General features: G+C 44.5%; 1 protein-coding gene across 1 annotated transcript in view; it reads right to left on the reverse strand.

Annotated features, from left to right (window-relative positions):
* The window catches only part of LOC126094571 (myrosinase 1-like), an 84,447-nt gene that overhangs the window by 22,030 nt on the left and 43,639 nt on the right, over window positions 1-18,778 (reverse strand). Inside the window, exons 6-8 of the mRNA XM_049909037.1 lie at window positions 9,442-9,536; window positions 9,050-9,197; window positions 5,220-5,338 (exon numbers count right to left, since the gene is read on the reverse strand). Of these exons, the coding sequence (XP_049764994.1) occupies window positions 5,220-5,338; window positions 9,050-9,197; window positions 9,442-9,536 (362 nt within the window). The remainder of the gene's footprint in view (window positions 1-5,219; window positions 5,339-9,049; window positions 9,198-9,441; window positions 9,537-18,778) is intronic.

Genomic DNA, 18,778 nt, shown 5'->3' on the forward strand with positions numbered 1-18,778 from the left:
GCAGTATGTAAAGGAAGACGAAAATCTAATAGTCATGGGCGACTGGAATGCAGTTGCAGGGGAAGGAGTAGAAGAAAAGGTTACAGGAGAATATGGCCTTAGGACAAGGAATGAAAGAGGAGAAAGACTAATTGAGTTCTGGAACAAGTTTCAGCTAGTAATAGTGAATACCCTGTTCAAGAATCACAAGAGGAGGAGGTATACTTGGAAAAGGCCGGGAGATACGGGAAGATTTCAGTTAGATTACATCATGGTCATACAGAGATTCCGAAATCAGATACTGGATTGTAAGGCGTACCCAGGAGCAGATATAGACTCAGATCACAATATAGTAGTGATGAAGAGTAGGCTGAAGTTCAAGACATTAGTCAAGAAGAATCAATACGCAAAGAAGTGGGATACGGAAGTACTAAGGAATGACGAGATACGCTTGAAGTTCTCTAACGCTGTAGATAGAGCAATAAGGAATAGCGCATTAGGCAGTACAGTTGAAGAGGAATGGACATCTCTAAAAAGGGCCATCACAGAAGTTGGGAAGGAAAACATAGGTACAAAGAAGGTAGCTGCGAAGAAACCATGGGTAACAGAAGAAATACTTCAGTTGATTGATGAAAGGAGGAAGTACAAACATGTTCCGGGAAAATCAGGAATACAGAAATACAAGTCGCTGAGGAATGAAATAAATTGGAAGTGCAGGGAAGTTAAGACGAAATGGCTGCAGGAAAAATGTGAAGACATCGAAAAAGAAATGATTGTCGGAAGGACAGACTCAGCATACAGGAAAGTCAAAACAACCTTTGGTGACATTAAAAGCAACGGTGGTAACATTAAGAGTGCAACGGGAATTCCACTGTTAAATGCAGAGGAGAGAGCAGATAGGTGGAAAGAATACGTTGAAAGCCTCTATGAGGGTGAAGGTTTGTCTGATGTGATAGAAGAAGAAACAGGAGTCGATTTAGAAGAGATAGGTGATCCAGTATTAGAATCGGAATTTAAAAGAGCTTTAGAGGACTTACGGTCAAATAAGGCAGAAGGGATAGATAACATTCCATCAGAATTTCTAAAATCATTTGGGGAAGTGGCAACAAAACGACTATTCACGTTGGTATGTAGAATATATGAGTCTGGCGATATACCATCTGACTTTCGGAAAAGCATCAACCACACAATTCCGAAGACGGCAAGAGCTGACAAGTGCGAGAATTATCGCACAATCAGCTTAACAGCTCATGCATCGAAGCTGCTTACAAGAATAATATACAGAAGAATGGAAAAGAAAATTGAGAATGCGCTAGGTGACGATCAGTTTGGCTTTAGGAAAAGGAAAGGGACGAGAGAGGCAATTCTGACGTTACGGCTAATAATGGAAGCAAGGCTAAAGAAAAATCAAGACACTTTCATAGGATTTGTCGACCTGGAAAAAGCGTTCGACAATATAAAATGGTGCAAGCTGTTCGAGATTCTGAAAAAAGTAGGGGTAAGCTATAGGGAGAGACGGGTCATATACAACATGTACAACAACCAAGAGGGAATAATAAGAGTGGACGATCAAGAACAAAGTGCTCGTATTAAGAAGGGTGTAAGACAAGGCTGTAGCCTTTCGCCCCTACTCTTCAATCTGTACATCGAGGAAGCAATTATGAAAATAAAAGAAATGTTCAGGAGTGGAATTAAAATACAAGGTGAAAGGATATCAATGATACGATTCGCTGATGACATTGCTATCCTGAGTGAAATTGAAGAAGAATTAAATGATCTGCTGAACGGAATGAACAGTCTAATGAGTACACAGTATGGTTTGAGAGTAAATCGGAGAAAGACGAAGGTAATGAGAAGTAGTAGAAATGAGAACAGCGAGAAACTTAACATTAGGATTGATGGTCACGAAGTCAATGAAGTTAAGGAATTCCCCTACCTAGGCAGTAAAATAACCAATGACGGACGGAGCAAGGAGGACATCAAAAGCAGACTCGCTATGGCAAAAAAGGCATTTCTGGCCAAGAGAAGTCTATTAATATCAAATACCGGCCTTAAATTGAGGAAGAAATTTCTGAGGATGTACGTCTGGAGTACAGCACTGTATGGTAGTGAAACATGGACTGTGGGAAAACCGGAACAGAAGAGAATCGAAGCATTTGAGGTGTGGTGCTATAGACGAATGTTGAAAATTAGGTGGACTGATAAGGTAAGGAATGAGGAGGTTCTACGCAGAATCGGAGAGGAAAGGAATATGTGGAAAACACTGATAAGGAGAAGGGACAGGATGATAGGACATCTGCTAAGACATGAGGGAATGACTTCCATGGTACTAGAGGGAGCTGTAGAGGGCAAAAATTGTAGAGGAAGACAGAGATTGGAATACGTCAAGCAAATAATTGAGGACATAGGTTGCAAGTGCTACTCTGAGATGAAGAGGTTAGCACAGGAAAGGAATTCGTGGCGGGCCGCATCAAACCAGTCAGTAGACTGATGACCAAGAAAAAAAATGATCTTTCCACGTTTCGTCACTTCTGACAAGATTGTGTCTTTGGACCGCTCTTAGTCGAATTTTTCAAGCATATGACGACAGCAATCCATTCCTGTGTGGTTTTGAACTTCTGTCCGCGAATGTGCCATCCAACTGTCACGTCTCTTGATTAGTTCTAAATGATAGTGAACAATAATCTCACCAAATCTTTTTGTGTGTGTGTGTGTATTCGTGATATGTCATTGCCCGAAAATCGCAGCGCGACTGACCCGTCTTGCACTATATCTGACTCAGCACTACCTGCGTCTTCACTCATCGTTCGCAGGATTGTTTGAAATCCAGTTGTGGCAGATGAAACATTCTTCCTAGAATGTATCCTGACACTTCAATTCATTATTTGCATAGCTCCACCTTGCTCGGTATAGTGGGAAAGCAATTAATTCGTGGTGCATTTGTGGTGCAAAAACAGACAGTCAGAGTTGCAACTAAAACGGATGTTTATTTAGCCGGTGACTGGTTTCGGGCTGTTTATTTAGTCGGTGACCGGCTTCGAGCTACGTCCATTCTCAATCAAGCCAATGTTTGCCACGTAAAATGTCCATCAAAGTAGCGGTGAAGAAAGTGCCTACGTATGAGCATGGTCCCAACTAACGTTCTTTAACGAACGTTACTTTGGACCGTACGTATATGTAAGCACTTTGTTTACTGCTGTTTTGATGTACATTCTACTTTGGCAAACATTGGTTCAAATGGTTCAAATGGCTCTGAACACTATGGGACTTAACATCTCAGGTCATCAGTCCCCTAGAACTTAGAACTACTTAAACCTAACTAACCTAAGGACATCACACACATCCATGCCCGAGGCAGGATTCGAACCTGCGACCGTAGCGGTCTCGCGGTTCCACACTGAAGCGTCTAGAACCTCTCGGCCACACCGGCCGGCAGGCAAACATTGGCTTGATTGAGAATGGACGTAGCTCGAAGCCGGTCACCGACTAAATAAACATCCATATTAGTTGCAAATCTGGCTGTCTCTTTTTGCCTCATAACTAATTGTTTATTTATTTATCTGCATGCATTTATTTCATCTAGCAAGATTAACAAGATTAGTGCCCTGAGACCATCTGTGGTACCTAAGCAAACATCCTTAGTGGGGCAACAGTACAATTTGTATGGCACATAATAATTTATGTTAATAATAATTACTGTCAAAATGATCATAATATCAATATATATAGTAATAAGTATATGGAGTTTGAGAAATGGCAGTTTTATTAATACTGTATTAAGAGATTTGCGCATTATGTTCTTCTCAAATGTGACTAATGAATTCTAACAGAATCGTGTATCAACAGTACAGAAGGAATCGCTATGGAGAAGAAGCTGATCAGACGAAGAGCGAGGATAATAGGGTAAAATAAATAGTTGAGATGAAAGTAAGAAAACATAAATAGAAAGGGATGAGCAGAGCATACATAGTTTATGCTGTAGCAGAGATATTGGACCCCCGTTGGACAGAAAGAAAACAGGTGATATAAGCCGAGAGAGGAGGATCAGATAAAGCTTTAACCTCGTCTTAAACGCAAGGCGGATTAGAGCAAGACGCAGACTAGGGTGTAATTAGTTCCGCAGCCGTGTGGCTGAAGTGGACAAGAAAGTGAAGGAAGATTTATTGTTATGCAACATGGACGTATCCGATCTGCCACACTTTTTGGTTGTTAATCGGATAAATCACTGTTTACTATGACATTATAAATTAAAGATCCCGCTGTGATTAGCTGCGAGACATAATGTAAATGCAGTTTTCGCCGAGGTCTAAAGGAGTGCCGTGGATGAGATATGAAATAACACACAGGGTGTCCCACACATTTAGGGTCAAAATTTTATGTATGGTAGATGCGCCTAAACTGAGCATTTTAAAATACGGAATCAAAGATCTGGAATGAATATTTCAGATCGGCGGAAGTCGTGAACGAAAAAAGCATTTGAGGCACGTGTACGTCAACATCTTAGGTGTTATAACAAACATTTGCCCACCGCTTCGATGTTGGCGGCAGTTCCCCCAAAAACGTTGCATAATCGGTCCGTGATAAGTCCTCGGTGTAGTGTATCTTTTACTGTTTATGACTGGCGAAGAAGGAGTACTAACCGCTACAGGTACTTGCAGACACAAGCCGACCGAATGTACACAGAAAAGTTTCGGAAAAGTTTGTATACTAAATGGAAACCGTGTATAACCGCGGAAAGAAACTTACGGGAAAATCCAGAATGAGATTTTCACTCTGCGGTAGAGTGTGCACTGATACGAAACTTCCTGACAGATTAAAACTGTGTGCTGGACTGAGACTCGAACTCAGGACCTTTGCTTTTCGCAGGCAAGTGTTCTACCATCTGAGCTACCCAAGCACGACTCGCGCCCCTTCCTCACAGCTTTATTTCTGCCAGTATCTTGTCTCCTACCTTCCAAACTTCTCAAAGCTCTCCGCTGCCCGCGAAAGGAAAAGGTCCCGAGTTCGAGTCTCGGTCCGGCACACTGTTTTAATCTGCCTGGAAGTTTCTTACGGGAAAATCGTTTGTTCAAGCCTTGTATTAAAGCCCACTGAATATGCTCTTAAATTGAAGTTTATCATTTTGCAGACACAGACGTTACGTAGCCGGCAAAAGAAATTTGAAACCCGTTTGGACAAAAAGATCCCAGTGAGGACGAATTGTTTGTGTGAAACGCTTCTCGAACAGCCTGTAAACTAACCTCGTCGCTGCTTGTGGTGTACGCTCCAGAATCTCGCCTCTTTGAAGGGACTGGCCCTGTCTCTCCGGCCGCCGCATAGTACGTCCTGTAGTGATTCAGTCCGAAGAAGTCAGCAGACCCTGAAATAAAAAAAAGAACGTAAGATTTATAGATTATCTCTCCAGATTCTATGCAACAGAAACATTTACCTTACCATCTTAAGTACTTAGAAGGAACAGCAGATCACGATAAACAACCAGAGTAGCTCCAAGAAACGCAGGAGATTATACTTACATGTAATATTTGTGAGACGTATGCAGCACACACTTCTTTCCTCGTTTATTTAGCCTTATTAGCGTATGTTATATAACAGTGGCCAGTTGTGGATCGAATCCCGTCGCCCCTCTTAAACCGTTGATGAGATGTCGTTCCCTCACAGTCCTCGTTGTTTTGCTTTTCGATACATTGGGTCCCTGGTTCTGAAGATGGAAGACCTAGAGTTTGGTGCTGAATATGGGCTCGCTGCCAACCTTAGCGAACAAAAAGGTTGTTCTACTATCTGGTGGAGGGACAGAGCTAGTCTCCTTTCGCGCCCGGATCTCCCTCTAAAGCTATACAATGAAAATTTGTGTTCCCAGGCGCTTTTTCGTTCAGTGTCAGGATAACGTTGGCACTACACACAAACAGCTACGATATGAAAACATACAAAGTAGAATTTATAAGATTCCGAGGTATAAGCCACACATGGGATTTCATCCCTTTGTTTTATGGTAGAAAGTGGCTGTCTAAGCGGTTGATTACCCTTATATAGCGAGTAAGCAGTTTGAATTAAGTGTTAAATCTTTTTTCTTGCGTCATCAGTGTTCTGTCTGGGTTGTTGAGGCCCGTCACGAATTCCTCTCCTGTGCCAGCCTCTCCATCTCAGAGCTGCAATTGCACCCAGCGTCCTGAGATGTTCGTTGTGTGTATTCCAATCACTGTCTACCTCTCCAGCTCTTACCCTCTACATCTTCCTCTACTACCACGGTAGCTCTTCTCTGATGTCTTTACACGTGTCCTATCATCCTGTCCCGTCTTGTCAGAGTTTTCCATGCGTTCACTTCTTTACGGATTCTACGGAGAACCTCCTCATTCATTACCTTATTAGTCCACCTAATTTTCAACATCCTTCTGTAGCACCACATCTCAAACGCTTCGGTTCTCTTCTTTTTCGGTTTTCCCACAGTCCATTTTTTCACTACCATACAATGCTCCGCTCCAAACATTCATTCTCATAAATTTCTTCTCAAATTAAGGACTATGTTTGATACTAGTAGATTTCTCTTGTCCAGGAATGCTGTTTTTGCCTGTGCTAATCTGCTTTTCATGTCCTCCTTGCTTCATCTGTCACGGTTTATTGTCCTTTCAAGTGAAAAGCGACCGGCTGTAGCCAGCCTGGTGTTTCATTTTCATTAAGCACTTGAATTAATTCCATGATGTGATACGCAGAGTTTCTGTTTTCGATAGAGTAATGCGTGTATAATGTCTTACTTGATTCGTATATAGGGTAGGAATGAAGACTGCAGAAGTACCCTTTCCGTTTCTGTGGTAAGGCTTTCTTCCGCAGTAAGTCTGTATCTATATCCTGGTCTAATGGCCGAACTGTGGCCAAGGCGGTTTCGTTAAGGCGTCAAAGCGGAAGTTAGTACTGGGCCCCGAAACTGATCGGTGCTTGGGACATTGTGTACCACTGGCCGGCTGCCGTTTCGTTCTCTTAGCACAGGTGGGCAGTCGGCAACCGCCATTTGAGAGGATTAACGTTTCACCGTCTTCGTTCGATCTTCCCTATCTGTTCTGTTAATCCACTCTGGTAAGAGCCCCAGACTATTGAGCAATGTTCAAGAATCAGTCGAAAAAGTGTTTTGTAATCCACTCCTTCAGTGGATGAATTACATTTTCATAAGATGCTTCGAATGAATCTCAGTATTTCCTATAATATACCCTTAGTTGGACACCATGTTGAAACGTGGTACCTCCTACGAAGCTGAGATAAAACAATACACTTATCGAAAGAAGGGCTTCCTCCCACAATAGGTCGACAAATCACGATGAAAATAGCTTGACTTAAATGAGTATATACACTACTGGCCATTAAAATTGCTACAACACGAAGATGACGTGCTACAGACGCAAAATTTAACCGACAGGAAGAAGATGTTGTGATATGCAAATGATTACCTTTTCAGAGCATTCACACAAGGTTGGCGCCGGTGGCGACACCTACAACGTGCTGACATGAGGAAAGTTTCCAACCGATTTCTCATACACAAACAGCAGTTGACCGGCGTTGCCTGGTGAAACGTTGTTGTGATGCCTCGTGTGAGGAGGAGAAATGCGTACCATCACGTTTCCGACTTTGGTAAAGGTCGGATTGTAGCCTATCGCGATTGCGGTTTATCGTATCGCGACATTGCTGCTCGCGTTGGTCGAGATCCAATGACTGATAGCATAATATGGAATCGGTGGGTTCACGAAGGTAATAAGGAACGCCTTGCTGAGTCCCAACGGCATCGTATCACTAGCAGTCGAGCTGACAGGCATCTTATCCGCATGGCTGTAACGGATCGTGCAGCCACGTCTCGATCTCTGAGTCAACAGATGGGGACGTTTGCAAGACAACAACCATCTGCACGAACAGTTCGACGACGTTTGCAGAAGCATGGACTCTCAGATCGGAGACCATGGCTGCGGTTACGCTTGACGCTGCATCACAGACAGAAGCACCTGCGATGGTGTACTCAACGACGAACCTGGGTGCAAGAATGGCAAAACGTCATTATTTCGGATGAATCCAGGTTCTGTTTACAGCATTATGATGGTCGCATCCGTGTTTGGCGACATCGCGGTGAAGCGTGTATTCGTCATCGCCATACTGGCGTATCAGCCGGCGTGATGGTATGGGGTGCCATTGGGTACTCGTCTCGGTCACCTCTTGTTAGCATTGAGGGCACTTTGAACCCGGACGTTACATTTCAGATGTGTTACGACCCGTGGCTCTACCCTTCATTCGATCCCTGCGAAACCCTACATTTCAGCAGGATAATGCACGACCGCATGTTGCAGGTCCTGTACGGGTCTTTCTGGATACAGAAAATGTTAGAATGTTGCCCTGGCCAGCACATTCTCCAGATCTCTCACCAATTGAAAACGTCTCGTCAATGGTGGTCGAGCAACTGGCTCGTTCAAATGGCTCTGAGCACTATGGGACTTAACTTCTAAGGTCATCAGTCCCCTAGAACTTAGAACTACTTAAACCTAACTAACCTAAGGACATCACACACATCCATGCCCGAGGCAGGATTCGAACCTGCGACCGTAGCGGTCACGCGGTTCCGAACTGAAGCGCTTAGAACCGCACGGCCACACCGGCCGGCCAACTGGCTCGTCACAATACGCCAGTCACTACTCTTCATGAACTGTGGTATCGTGTTGAAGCTGCATGGGCAGCTGTACCTGTACACGCCATCCAAGCTCTGTTTGACTCAATGCCCAGACGTATCAAGACCGTTATTACAGCCAGAGGTGGTTGTTGTGGGTACTGACTTCTCAGGATCTATGCACCCAAATTACGTGAAAATGTAATCACTTGTCAGTTCTAGTATAATATATTTGTCCAATGAATACCCGTTTATCATCTGCATTTCTTCTTGGTGCAGCAATTTTAATGGCCAGTAGTGTAGTTCATGATCTTATCCATTAATTTATAATACTTTTAAATTAATTATGTCAGTACACGACTAAACTACGAAAGTCTTTTTCGTAATGAAATAATGAGAGTCAGTGTTGAATTGTTGGATAGCTACAGTACTCACCTCTAAGGTACTCGATCTCTTCCTGTGTGAAAGTTGGCAGCCTTGAGCGAGGTCTGCCCTCCGCTTCGCTATTGGCGTCTACCCTCTGTCGGACGACTGCCGGATAATCCCCATCTTCACTGAAGATCGGATGTGCGAAGATGCCATCCTACAGAAAAGCAAATGTTACTTGTTATTGTCACAACCACCAAACTTAATAATTAAGGGATTGATAATTTAGTAGGGATGTCATTTTATTTGCATGATATTAACTAAGATGCGGAAAGTGTTCGTCTTTAGCCATACGTATGTGGCACTGTAATAATAAGAGTCTATTTTTAATTATTCCAGCTATATTCTAACCAATAGTTCAGAGCATAAAGGTCGTAAAACGACCTTCACACTATACTTACTTCAAACTGCATGTATCTGTCAACTGCCTCTAAGTCCTCAGTAGAATTACTAGCTGGTTCTATGTTCTGAATGTTAAGCGTGATTCCCACACTGCCTGAAACGTAATATGAGTAAATTAACGACATTCTCCAGCAATCATAATATCTCTGCCAGGATGAAAACATAGTCTACTATTAAAATACACCGTCCAGTCACATTAATATGACCTACGCCTACGTTCGACGTCAACGCGCAATAACCACATTCTCCAGCAATCATAATATCTGTACCAGGATGAAAACATAGTCTACTATTAAAATACACCGTCCAGTCACGTTAATATGATCTACGCCTACGTTCGACGTCAACGCGCAATAACCGCATTATCCAGCAATCACAATATCTGTACCAGGATAAAAACATAGTCTACTATTAAAATACACCGTTCAGTCACGTTAATATGATCTACGCCTACGTTCGACGTCAACGCGCAATAACCGCATTCTCCAGCAATCACAATATCTGTACCAGGATAAAAACATAGTCTACTATTAAAATACACCGTCCAGTCACGTTAATATGATCTACGCCTACGTTCGACGTCAACGCGCAATAACCGCATTCTCCAGCAATCACAATATCTGTACCAGGATAAAAACATAGTCTCCTATTAAAATACACCGTCCAGTCACGTTAATATGACCTACGCCTACGTTCGATGTCGACGCGCAATAACCACTCACAGTGAGCATGGGGCAGCACTAGCAGTGGAGGGCGTATAAAGAATGTTGGGGGGATGTGGAGAACAGTGCAGCTGCTGTCGTAATGGCTTTCGGGCCAGGCGTAGAACCATTTGCGAAACGGTGAAGTTTGTAAACTGTTCGCATGCCACCAGGTTTACAGTACAACTTGCATGGCAAAATGGCGCTATCCAAATCAGACGCAGAAGCAACTGTGGTGCAGCATGGGCGTAAACGATGGCTGTTAAAATGTTTACGGTTGAAAAGACGTGCAACCGTTGAACAACTGACCGTCCAGATGAACCAAGCTAACAGCGGCCGAGAGGTTCTAGGCGCTCCAGTCTGGAGCCGCGCTGCTGCTACGGTCGCAGGTTCGAATCCTGCCTCGGGCATGGATGGGTGTGATGTCCTTAGGTTAGTTAGGTTTAAGTATTTCTAAGTCTAGGGGACTGATGACCTCAGATGTTAAATCCCATAGTGCTTAGAGCCATTTGAACCATTTTGAACCAAGCTGCTACCAACAGTGTCTCAATACCACTTAGCGAACGTTGCTGCGTATGGACTCGGTAACAAGCGCCTGATTCATGCATCCGTGCTGACTGCTGTTCATCGGCGCCGAAGCTGGTATTAGCACACCAGTACCGCAGGTGGCCTTCTCAGATGAATACCATTTTATCCATCATACGACGGATGACCGTTGGCGTGTATGGCGTGAAAGGTCTGGAAGCAAATAGCCTGCAACAATCGCCGGAAGGGTCCTGGCCGGAGTAGAGAGCGTTATGGACTGAGGAATGTATTCGTAGCGTTGCGTTGGTGATCTCTCCATTCTGGAAGGCACAATGGATCAACACAGGCATGCATCTATCCTTAGGGACCACGTCCACGCCAATAGGCAGTTTGTTTTTCCTCGGCAGAAAGGCATCTACCAGCAGGATAACGCAACATGTCACACAGCTCGCAGTTTATGGCATGGTTCAAAGAGCACCAGGACGAGTTTACTGTGCTCCCCTGGCTGCCAAACAGCCCGGGTTTAAATACAATCGAGAAGCTGTGGGATCACCTCGATCGGGCTGAACGTACCTTGAATTCTCAACCGAGAAACCTAGAGCAGCTGATCGCAGCACTGGAGTGGGCATGGCTCCACCTTCCAGAACTGGAGTGGGCACGGCTCCACCTTCCAGCACTGGAGTGGGCACGGCTCCATCTTCCAGAACTGGAGTGGGCACGGCTCCACCTTCCAGAAATGGAGTGGGCATGGCTCCACCTTCCAGAACCTCACTGACGCTCTCCATACACACAGCGATCCGCGCTGCTAAACGTAGTTATTAAGGCTTTGGACATGTGGTCGCATTAAAGGGGGGTAGGACGTCAAACGGGCCGACTTGGAGCAAGAGTGGCATCACACGACATTTTAATTTCCAGTGTCCATACTTTTACAAATAAATTCATAAAATTTTGTCAGCATCACCAGGAAGGATTCAGGATTCACACTCATTGCAGTGGAAGTTCGAAAACATAACAAAATAAATTTTTTTACGTGTGAAATTTTATCATTTTTTCACTTACTAATGGCTGCATTTGTTGCTATAGGTATACTTTTCTTCATAAGTTAGACAGATTCTTCGATGAATTTTGCACATCATACATACCATACTCACAGCTGTATGAAACTCTATAATTTATTTAATTTATGAAAAAACGAATGAACTGTTATATTTTAAACATCATGTTTAGGAAAAACGCAAATTTTATAGTTAATTACGTCAATTTTTACCACAGTTTTTAATAGATTTGGAAAATTCTAGAATTTCATACACCTTTAAGTATGGTTTGTAAAATGGTTCAAATGGCTCTGAGCACTATGGGACTTAACTTCGGAGGTCATCAGTCCCCTAGAACATAGAACTACTTAAACCTAGCTAACCTAAGGACATCACACACATCCATGCCCGAGGCAGGATTCGAACCTGCGACCGTAGCGTTCACGCGGTTCCAGACTGAAGCGCCTAGAACCGCACGGCCGCACTGGCCGGCGTATGGTTTGTATGCTGTGCACAATTCATCGAAATCTCTCTTACGTATGAAGAAAAGTGTACCTATAGCAACAAGTACTGCCATTAGTCAGTGAAAAAAATTATGAAATTTAAAAAAAAAAAGGCTCTGAGCACTATGGGACTTAACTTCTGAGGTCATCAGGCCCCTAGAACTTAGAACTACTTAAACCTAACTAACCTAGGGACATCACACACCTCCATGCCAGTGGCAGGATTCGAAACTGCGACCGTAGCGGTCGTGCGGTTCCAGATTGTAGCGCCTAGAACCGCTCGGCCACCGCGGCCACTTGATGAAATTTCACGTGTAAAAAAAATTATTTCGTTATGTTTTCGAACTTCCACTGCTATGAATGTGAATTCTGAATCCTTCCTGGCCATGCTGACAAAGTTTTATGAATTTTTTTTGTAAACTCCCGGGCTGAGAGGCCGTGGTCGCTGTACAAAATTTCCGTCTGCGGGAGACATCTGAGGTCGTCCGGCTACTGCCAAAGGTGGAAATTTTATACATCGACCACGGCCTGTCAGCCCGGAAGTTTTAACTGAAGTCGAAGTTTTTGTTCAACGGTAGCAACTACATTCAAACGTACTTTGTTTGGGAGGGAACTGGTGGAACTATTTCACGCATTCTGGGAAAAAAAATGGTCCCATTAGAATAACTATTAGCAATTCCAAAATGTAATGATGTCCTTCCAGGTATGTTCTCCGCTTTCTAAGAGATCCTGTCAATTCAGATAGCTACAAAATCAGAGTTAAGCACGCTTATCACGTCCAATACCCGTCGTGTCCAGTTCACAGCTGAAGATTTTTTTCCAGTATTCACTCTTAAAGGAAGATCTCTTTACAATAAAATCAAAATTATCAGGTCGTAGCTCAGAAAAAGGCAGAACGTTAGCAGTGACTACAATAAAATTGTTCTTTTTATCTATAGAACATAAAACATGAGAAAAATGGTATGACGTAGGTGGGTCGTAAGGAAGTTAATCTCTCAATTAGTGTGGCTCTGTTGTTGCCGGTGAATCTAGATGTCACTAAATTGTGTTTAAGGAAATTATATTCACGTTTCAAGAGCTCGTAAGACAAGGGTTATGGGCCCTTATTTAATTATGTGTCTCACGTGCTTTATACATAGGCTTGTGCGTAAAGACTGTGAATGGTACAGTAATTACTCCCCAGACTCTCGGTTAGAGCATTAGAACTCAAAGCGACAAAAATGAAACGAAATCGGAAATGCTAGAGTCTCTTTTCGAATGTTATTTCATCTTAGAGTTTGTCCTTCCAGCACGCGCATAATGCATGCAGACATCAGCAGCAGTTGTGACTAAAAACTGCAGAAAGAACTATTCCTAAAAATGTCAACATGAGGATACCTATCGGGATGGAATTTCGCTGAATATGTTCCATTCCAACCACAGATACCTGCAGACCTTTTGAGCAAAAGAAGTTGTTCCCAGTAACTGAAAAATCAAGTAGTAAAAAGTCACTGGAGCTGACGGAAGGAGCTCTGTTCTGAGTCACTCTTATACGTCTGCTTCAGAACGCTGCAAACTTTTTCTTTTAATTCACTGGTATATGGCATACGTATCATGCAGCTAGCTCAGTATTACACATGTGATACATCCGATGTTTAAAGGACGTGAGTAAGGACATACAGAACTTATAATAGCTATGACAGGTCTTTTTAATACGTTAAAGTAACTGACAACAAATACAATTATTTCAGATTATTGAAGAAGAAAGGTAAAGACGTACAGTAAAAATACATTAATTGAATCTGAAATTATAATTTCACCTATTCTTCTGGATCGCACACGATAACGACTACACAATATGTAGCTACTGCACTGTAGACCAACAGTACAAAAATTCTCCGTCTTAAGAGGCATTCGATTATAAATGCAGGTTACAATCTCTTAAAAAATCCATGTTGATTGAATGAACTGTTGCATTTTCTGATGTAGGGATAGTGGTAATACTAATGAAAAATTTGGGTTCCATTTTTGTCATCGTCCTCTACAGATGAACTTGATAGTCGCGACATCACGCACACGAAAAGAATAGACGGTTTAAGTCAACTATTAAAGTTGAGTCGCACGAAATATTCTGGGAGTTTAGTAGCCCATTCTGTGAAGGTGCCGCGCGGAATTAGCCGAGCGCTCTAGGGCAGCCGGCACGGTAGCTCAGCGTGTTCGGTCAGAGAGCCGGTTGGCCTCTGTAATAAAAAAAAAACTGAGTGAAAGGATCAACAAAACGAACTTGACTGGATGTCATGTGACGTCCGCAACGACCAAACACAACGATCAACAACGAACAAAATGAAAAAAAAAAAGGGCGCTGCAGTCATGGACTGTGCGGCTGGTCCCGGCGGAGGTTCGAATCCTCCCTTGGGCATGGGTGTGTGTGTTTGTCATTAGGATAATTTAGGTTAAGTAGTGTGTAAGCTTAGGGACTGATGACCTTAGCAGTTAAGTCCCATAAGATTTAACACACATTTGAACTTTTTTTTCTGTGAAGGTGACTTGAGAAGTTGCCATGATAGAAGTGCATCATTTTAATGAAGGCAATTAGGTGCTATCTGCCATATGTCCTAGCTGCAAATCACGACTTTATTGAGGTAGAAGTCTGAAAATTGTAATATTGGGCCGGCCAGAGCGGCCGTGCGGTTCTAGGCGCTACAGTCTGGAACCGCGAGACCGCTACGGTCGCAGGTTCGAATCCTGCCTCGGGCATGGATGTGTGTGATGTCCTTAGGTTAGTTAGGTTTAAGTAGTTCTAAGTTCTAGGGGACTGATGACCTCAGCGGTTGAGTCCCATAGTGCTCAGAGCCATTTGAATTTTGTAATATTGGTAGTGTATGCGTTATCACGTTGCTTCCCATTTTTTTTCTTTCTCCATGCCTTCATGCACGGGGACATAGTCGAACGGACTGAAAGTGAATATGTCTAAACTGGATGAAAAACAATACTAGAATTCGACAGTTGCGCACAACACGGACTGGAAATATATCTACATGAATTTATCGACGATTCAGGTGGGATGGAGAGAAATTCTTTCCTCTCATCGTGACCGATGATCAGACATGGATTTCTTATAAAATGCAGGTTGATTGTCCGTTGTATATTGTGTTCTTTGCGAGAAGTCCACGTACTCATCTACAATGAGTGACTTCGTGTGCTGCTATCTACAGACCGTTCTCAGAAGCTACGAATATTCTAGCATTGTATTGTATTTTATTGAACTGGGGACGTAGAAACGACGGAGAGGTTTCGTCCCCGCCGTAGCCCTCAGTGGTTCATAACCCCACAACAGGCTACGGCAGTCCACTCACCCAGCCGCCGCCCCACACCGACCCAGGGTTTTTGTGCCGTTCAGTGGACTCCGTCGGGAACGTCTCACACCAGACGAGTGTAACCCCAGATGTTTGCGTGGTAGAGTAATGATGGCGTACACGTACAAGGAGATAGTGTTTGCGTAGCAATCGCCGACATAATGTAACTGAGGTGGAATTAGGGGAACAATCCCGCACTCACCGAGGGAGATGGAAAACCGCCTTAAAAACCATCCACAGACTGGCCGGCACATCTGACCTCGACACTAATTCGCCGGGCCGATTCGTGCCGGGGACCGGCACGCCTTCACACCCGGAAGGCAGTGCGTTAGACCGCACGGCTAACAAATGGTTCAAATGGCTCTGAGCACTATGGGACTTAACATCTTAGGTCATCAGTCCCCTAGAACTTAGAACTACTTAAACCTAACTAACCTAGGGACATCACACACATCCATGCCCAAGGCAGGATTCGAACCTGCGACCGTAGCGGTCACGCGGTTCCAGACTGAAGGGCCTAGAACCGCACGGCCACACCGGTCGGCGCACGGCTAACAGGGCGGGCTTATATTCTAGCATAGTCGGCCAGCTTCAACAGTAAATGCTCTCCAAGGCAACCATCAGGGGTTCTGATAATTGTGCGTGCGTGTGTGTGTGTGTGTGTGTGTGTGTGTGTGTGTGTGTGTGTGTGTGTTGGCCAGGAATTCAATGACATACGCACAAGCACTTTCCTGTTATCACATCCGGCCACGTGCACCAAGGCTGTTCCCAGAATCCTGACATCATCGTGCCTTTGCCCTGTAAAGGATACACCTACCCCGAGCCTCCCGCCCCAAATCTCTCCCCAACCCCAGCGTCCCCCCCCCTCCCCCTCTCGGCCAGCCCTCCCCCTCCCCGCGTCCTTGTGCTTCTCTCAGTCAATGGCGTGTAAGTTCAGCTCCACACCTTTCGAACAATTTTTTTGTGATTTGATTGCTGTCCAGCAAGAAGTGCCATCAACAGTAGCCATCAGGTGGAAAGGAGAAGGCTATCAGTAAGTGCAGCATTTTGTCAATCAGTCTCAAATTATTATTATTACCATTGTGTGTGAGTGTCGTTATACTTAGGGCTTTGTTACTATTGTTACAGACGCGGACAAACAGGCATTGCACACACAACGCAGAAACCACTCCACATTATCTCTGCCTGACCTGGTGTCGTTCGACTATGCAAAAGCCGCAGCAGCAGCAATGAACCCCTGATCCAGTGCTGGCTGAGGACTTCCAGTGTTCTACAACATACTAGCGCCTCAGCAGCACCAACAACAGTCACTCTCCATAGCATGTCTTCCCGAAGTTTTGGATCCGGTGTTTTTCGATTATGCCATACCACAGCGGCAGCAGCTACCAGAACGCGAGTCTCAGCTAAGTCCTGCAGGAGTACTTTTATTTGTCAACACATACAGTGTGACTGCTAATGGTTCTAAACGCATGAATGTAGGTGTAGCACCCAACAAAGATTCTGAAGTAGTTATAGAGGTAGAAAATGCACAAGGTGTTTGTGCTAAAGTGTACTCATAGTATGAGTGGGGCTACCTGTCGTAGATCCCTAGGAGAAAACTAGTTGGAAGAAAGCACAGGTCAGATCTGCTGTACAAGGAGAGTAGCGGAAGTGATCCACAAAACTGCCGTCCAGTATCCTCGACATCCATTTGTTGTAGAATCCTAGAACTTATTCTGAGCTCAAACATAATAAGGTATCTCTAACAGAACGACCTCCTCCATGTCAATCAGCATGGATCTCGAAAACATAGATAATGTGGAACACAAGTCGCACTTTTCTCACATGACATCCTGAAAACCATGGATCAACACAGTGAGGCAGATGCAGTATTTCGCGATTTCCGAAAAGTATTTGACTCAGTACGCCTACGATATTATAAAAAGTACTATGATATCGAGTAACGACAATCCCCAAAAACTGAGACAGTGTTGTAATAACACTGAGGTGACAAAAGTCATGGGATAGCCATAAGGCCGGCCGAAGTGGCCGTGCGGTTAAAGGCGCTGCAGTCTGGAACCGCAAGACCGCTACGGTCGCAGGTTCGAATCCTGCCTCGGGCATGGATGTTTGTGATGTCCTTAGGTTAGTTGGGTTTAACTAGTTCTAAGTTCTAGGGGACTAATGACCTCAGCAGTTGAGTCCCATAGTGCTCAGAGCCATTTGGATAGCCATATGTACATATGCAGATAGTGGTAGTATCGCGTACACAGTGGCGTACACACAGGGCAACGACAAGATGATATCAGGATTCTGGGAATGGCCTTGGTGCATGTGGCCAGTTGCCATAATATGGATGTACTGATACTGATGTCAGTGAATTCATGGCTACCCGGGCACAGGGCGCCACCCTGTTCCTATCGTTGTATGCAAATTGCTTATCTTACATCCATTGAGATAATGTTCTATGAAATGCCATTTGTGTTATGTGTTATGTTATGTGAACCGGGGACCTAGAAACGACGGAGAGGCTCCGTCCCCGCCGCAGCCGCAGTGGTCCACAACCCCAGAACGACTACCGCAGTCCAGTTCACCCCTCCGCCGCCCCACACTGAACACAGGGTTATTGTGCGGTTCGCTGGCCGGGGTAGCCGAGCGGTTCTAGGCGCTACATTCTGGAACCGCGCGACCGCTACGGTCACAGGTTCGAATCCTGCTACGGGCATGGATGTGTGTGATGTCCTTGGGTTAGTTAGGTTTAAGTGATTCTAAGTTCTAGGGGACTGATGACCTCAGAAGTTAAGTCCCATAGTGCTCAGAGCCATTTGAACCATATTGCACTGTTCGGCCCCCAGCGGATCCCCCCAGGAAACGTCTAACACCAGACGAGTGAAACCCCTATGTTTTCGTGGTAGAGTAATAGTGGTATACGCGTACGTGCAGAACTTGTTTGCGCAGCATCGTACGTGGAGAACTTGTTTGTGCAGCAATCGCCGACATAGTGTAGCTGAGGCGGAATAAGGAGAACCAGCCCGCATTCGCCGAGGCAGATGGAAAACCGCCTAAAAACCATCCACAGACTGGCCGGCTCACCGGACCTCGACACAAGTCCGCTGGGCGGATTCGTGCCGGGGACCAGGCGCTCCTTCCCGCGCCGGAAAGCCGTGCGTTAGACCGCTCGGCTAATCGGGCGGGGAAATGCCACTTAGTATCGCACAGACACCAAAATTGAAATTTGTTTTAGAACTAACAACAAAAA

The sequence above is a fragment of the Schistocerca cancellata genome, chromosome 8 (assembly GCF_023864275.1).
Source record: "Schistocerca cancellata isolate TAMUIC-IGC-003103 chromosome 8, iqSchCanc2.1, whole genome shotgun sequence".
Taxonomy (NCBI): Eukaryota; Metazoa; Arthropoda; class Insecta; order Orthoptera; family Acrididae; genus Schistocerca; species Schistocerca cancellata.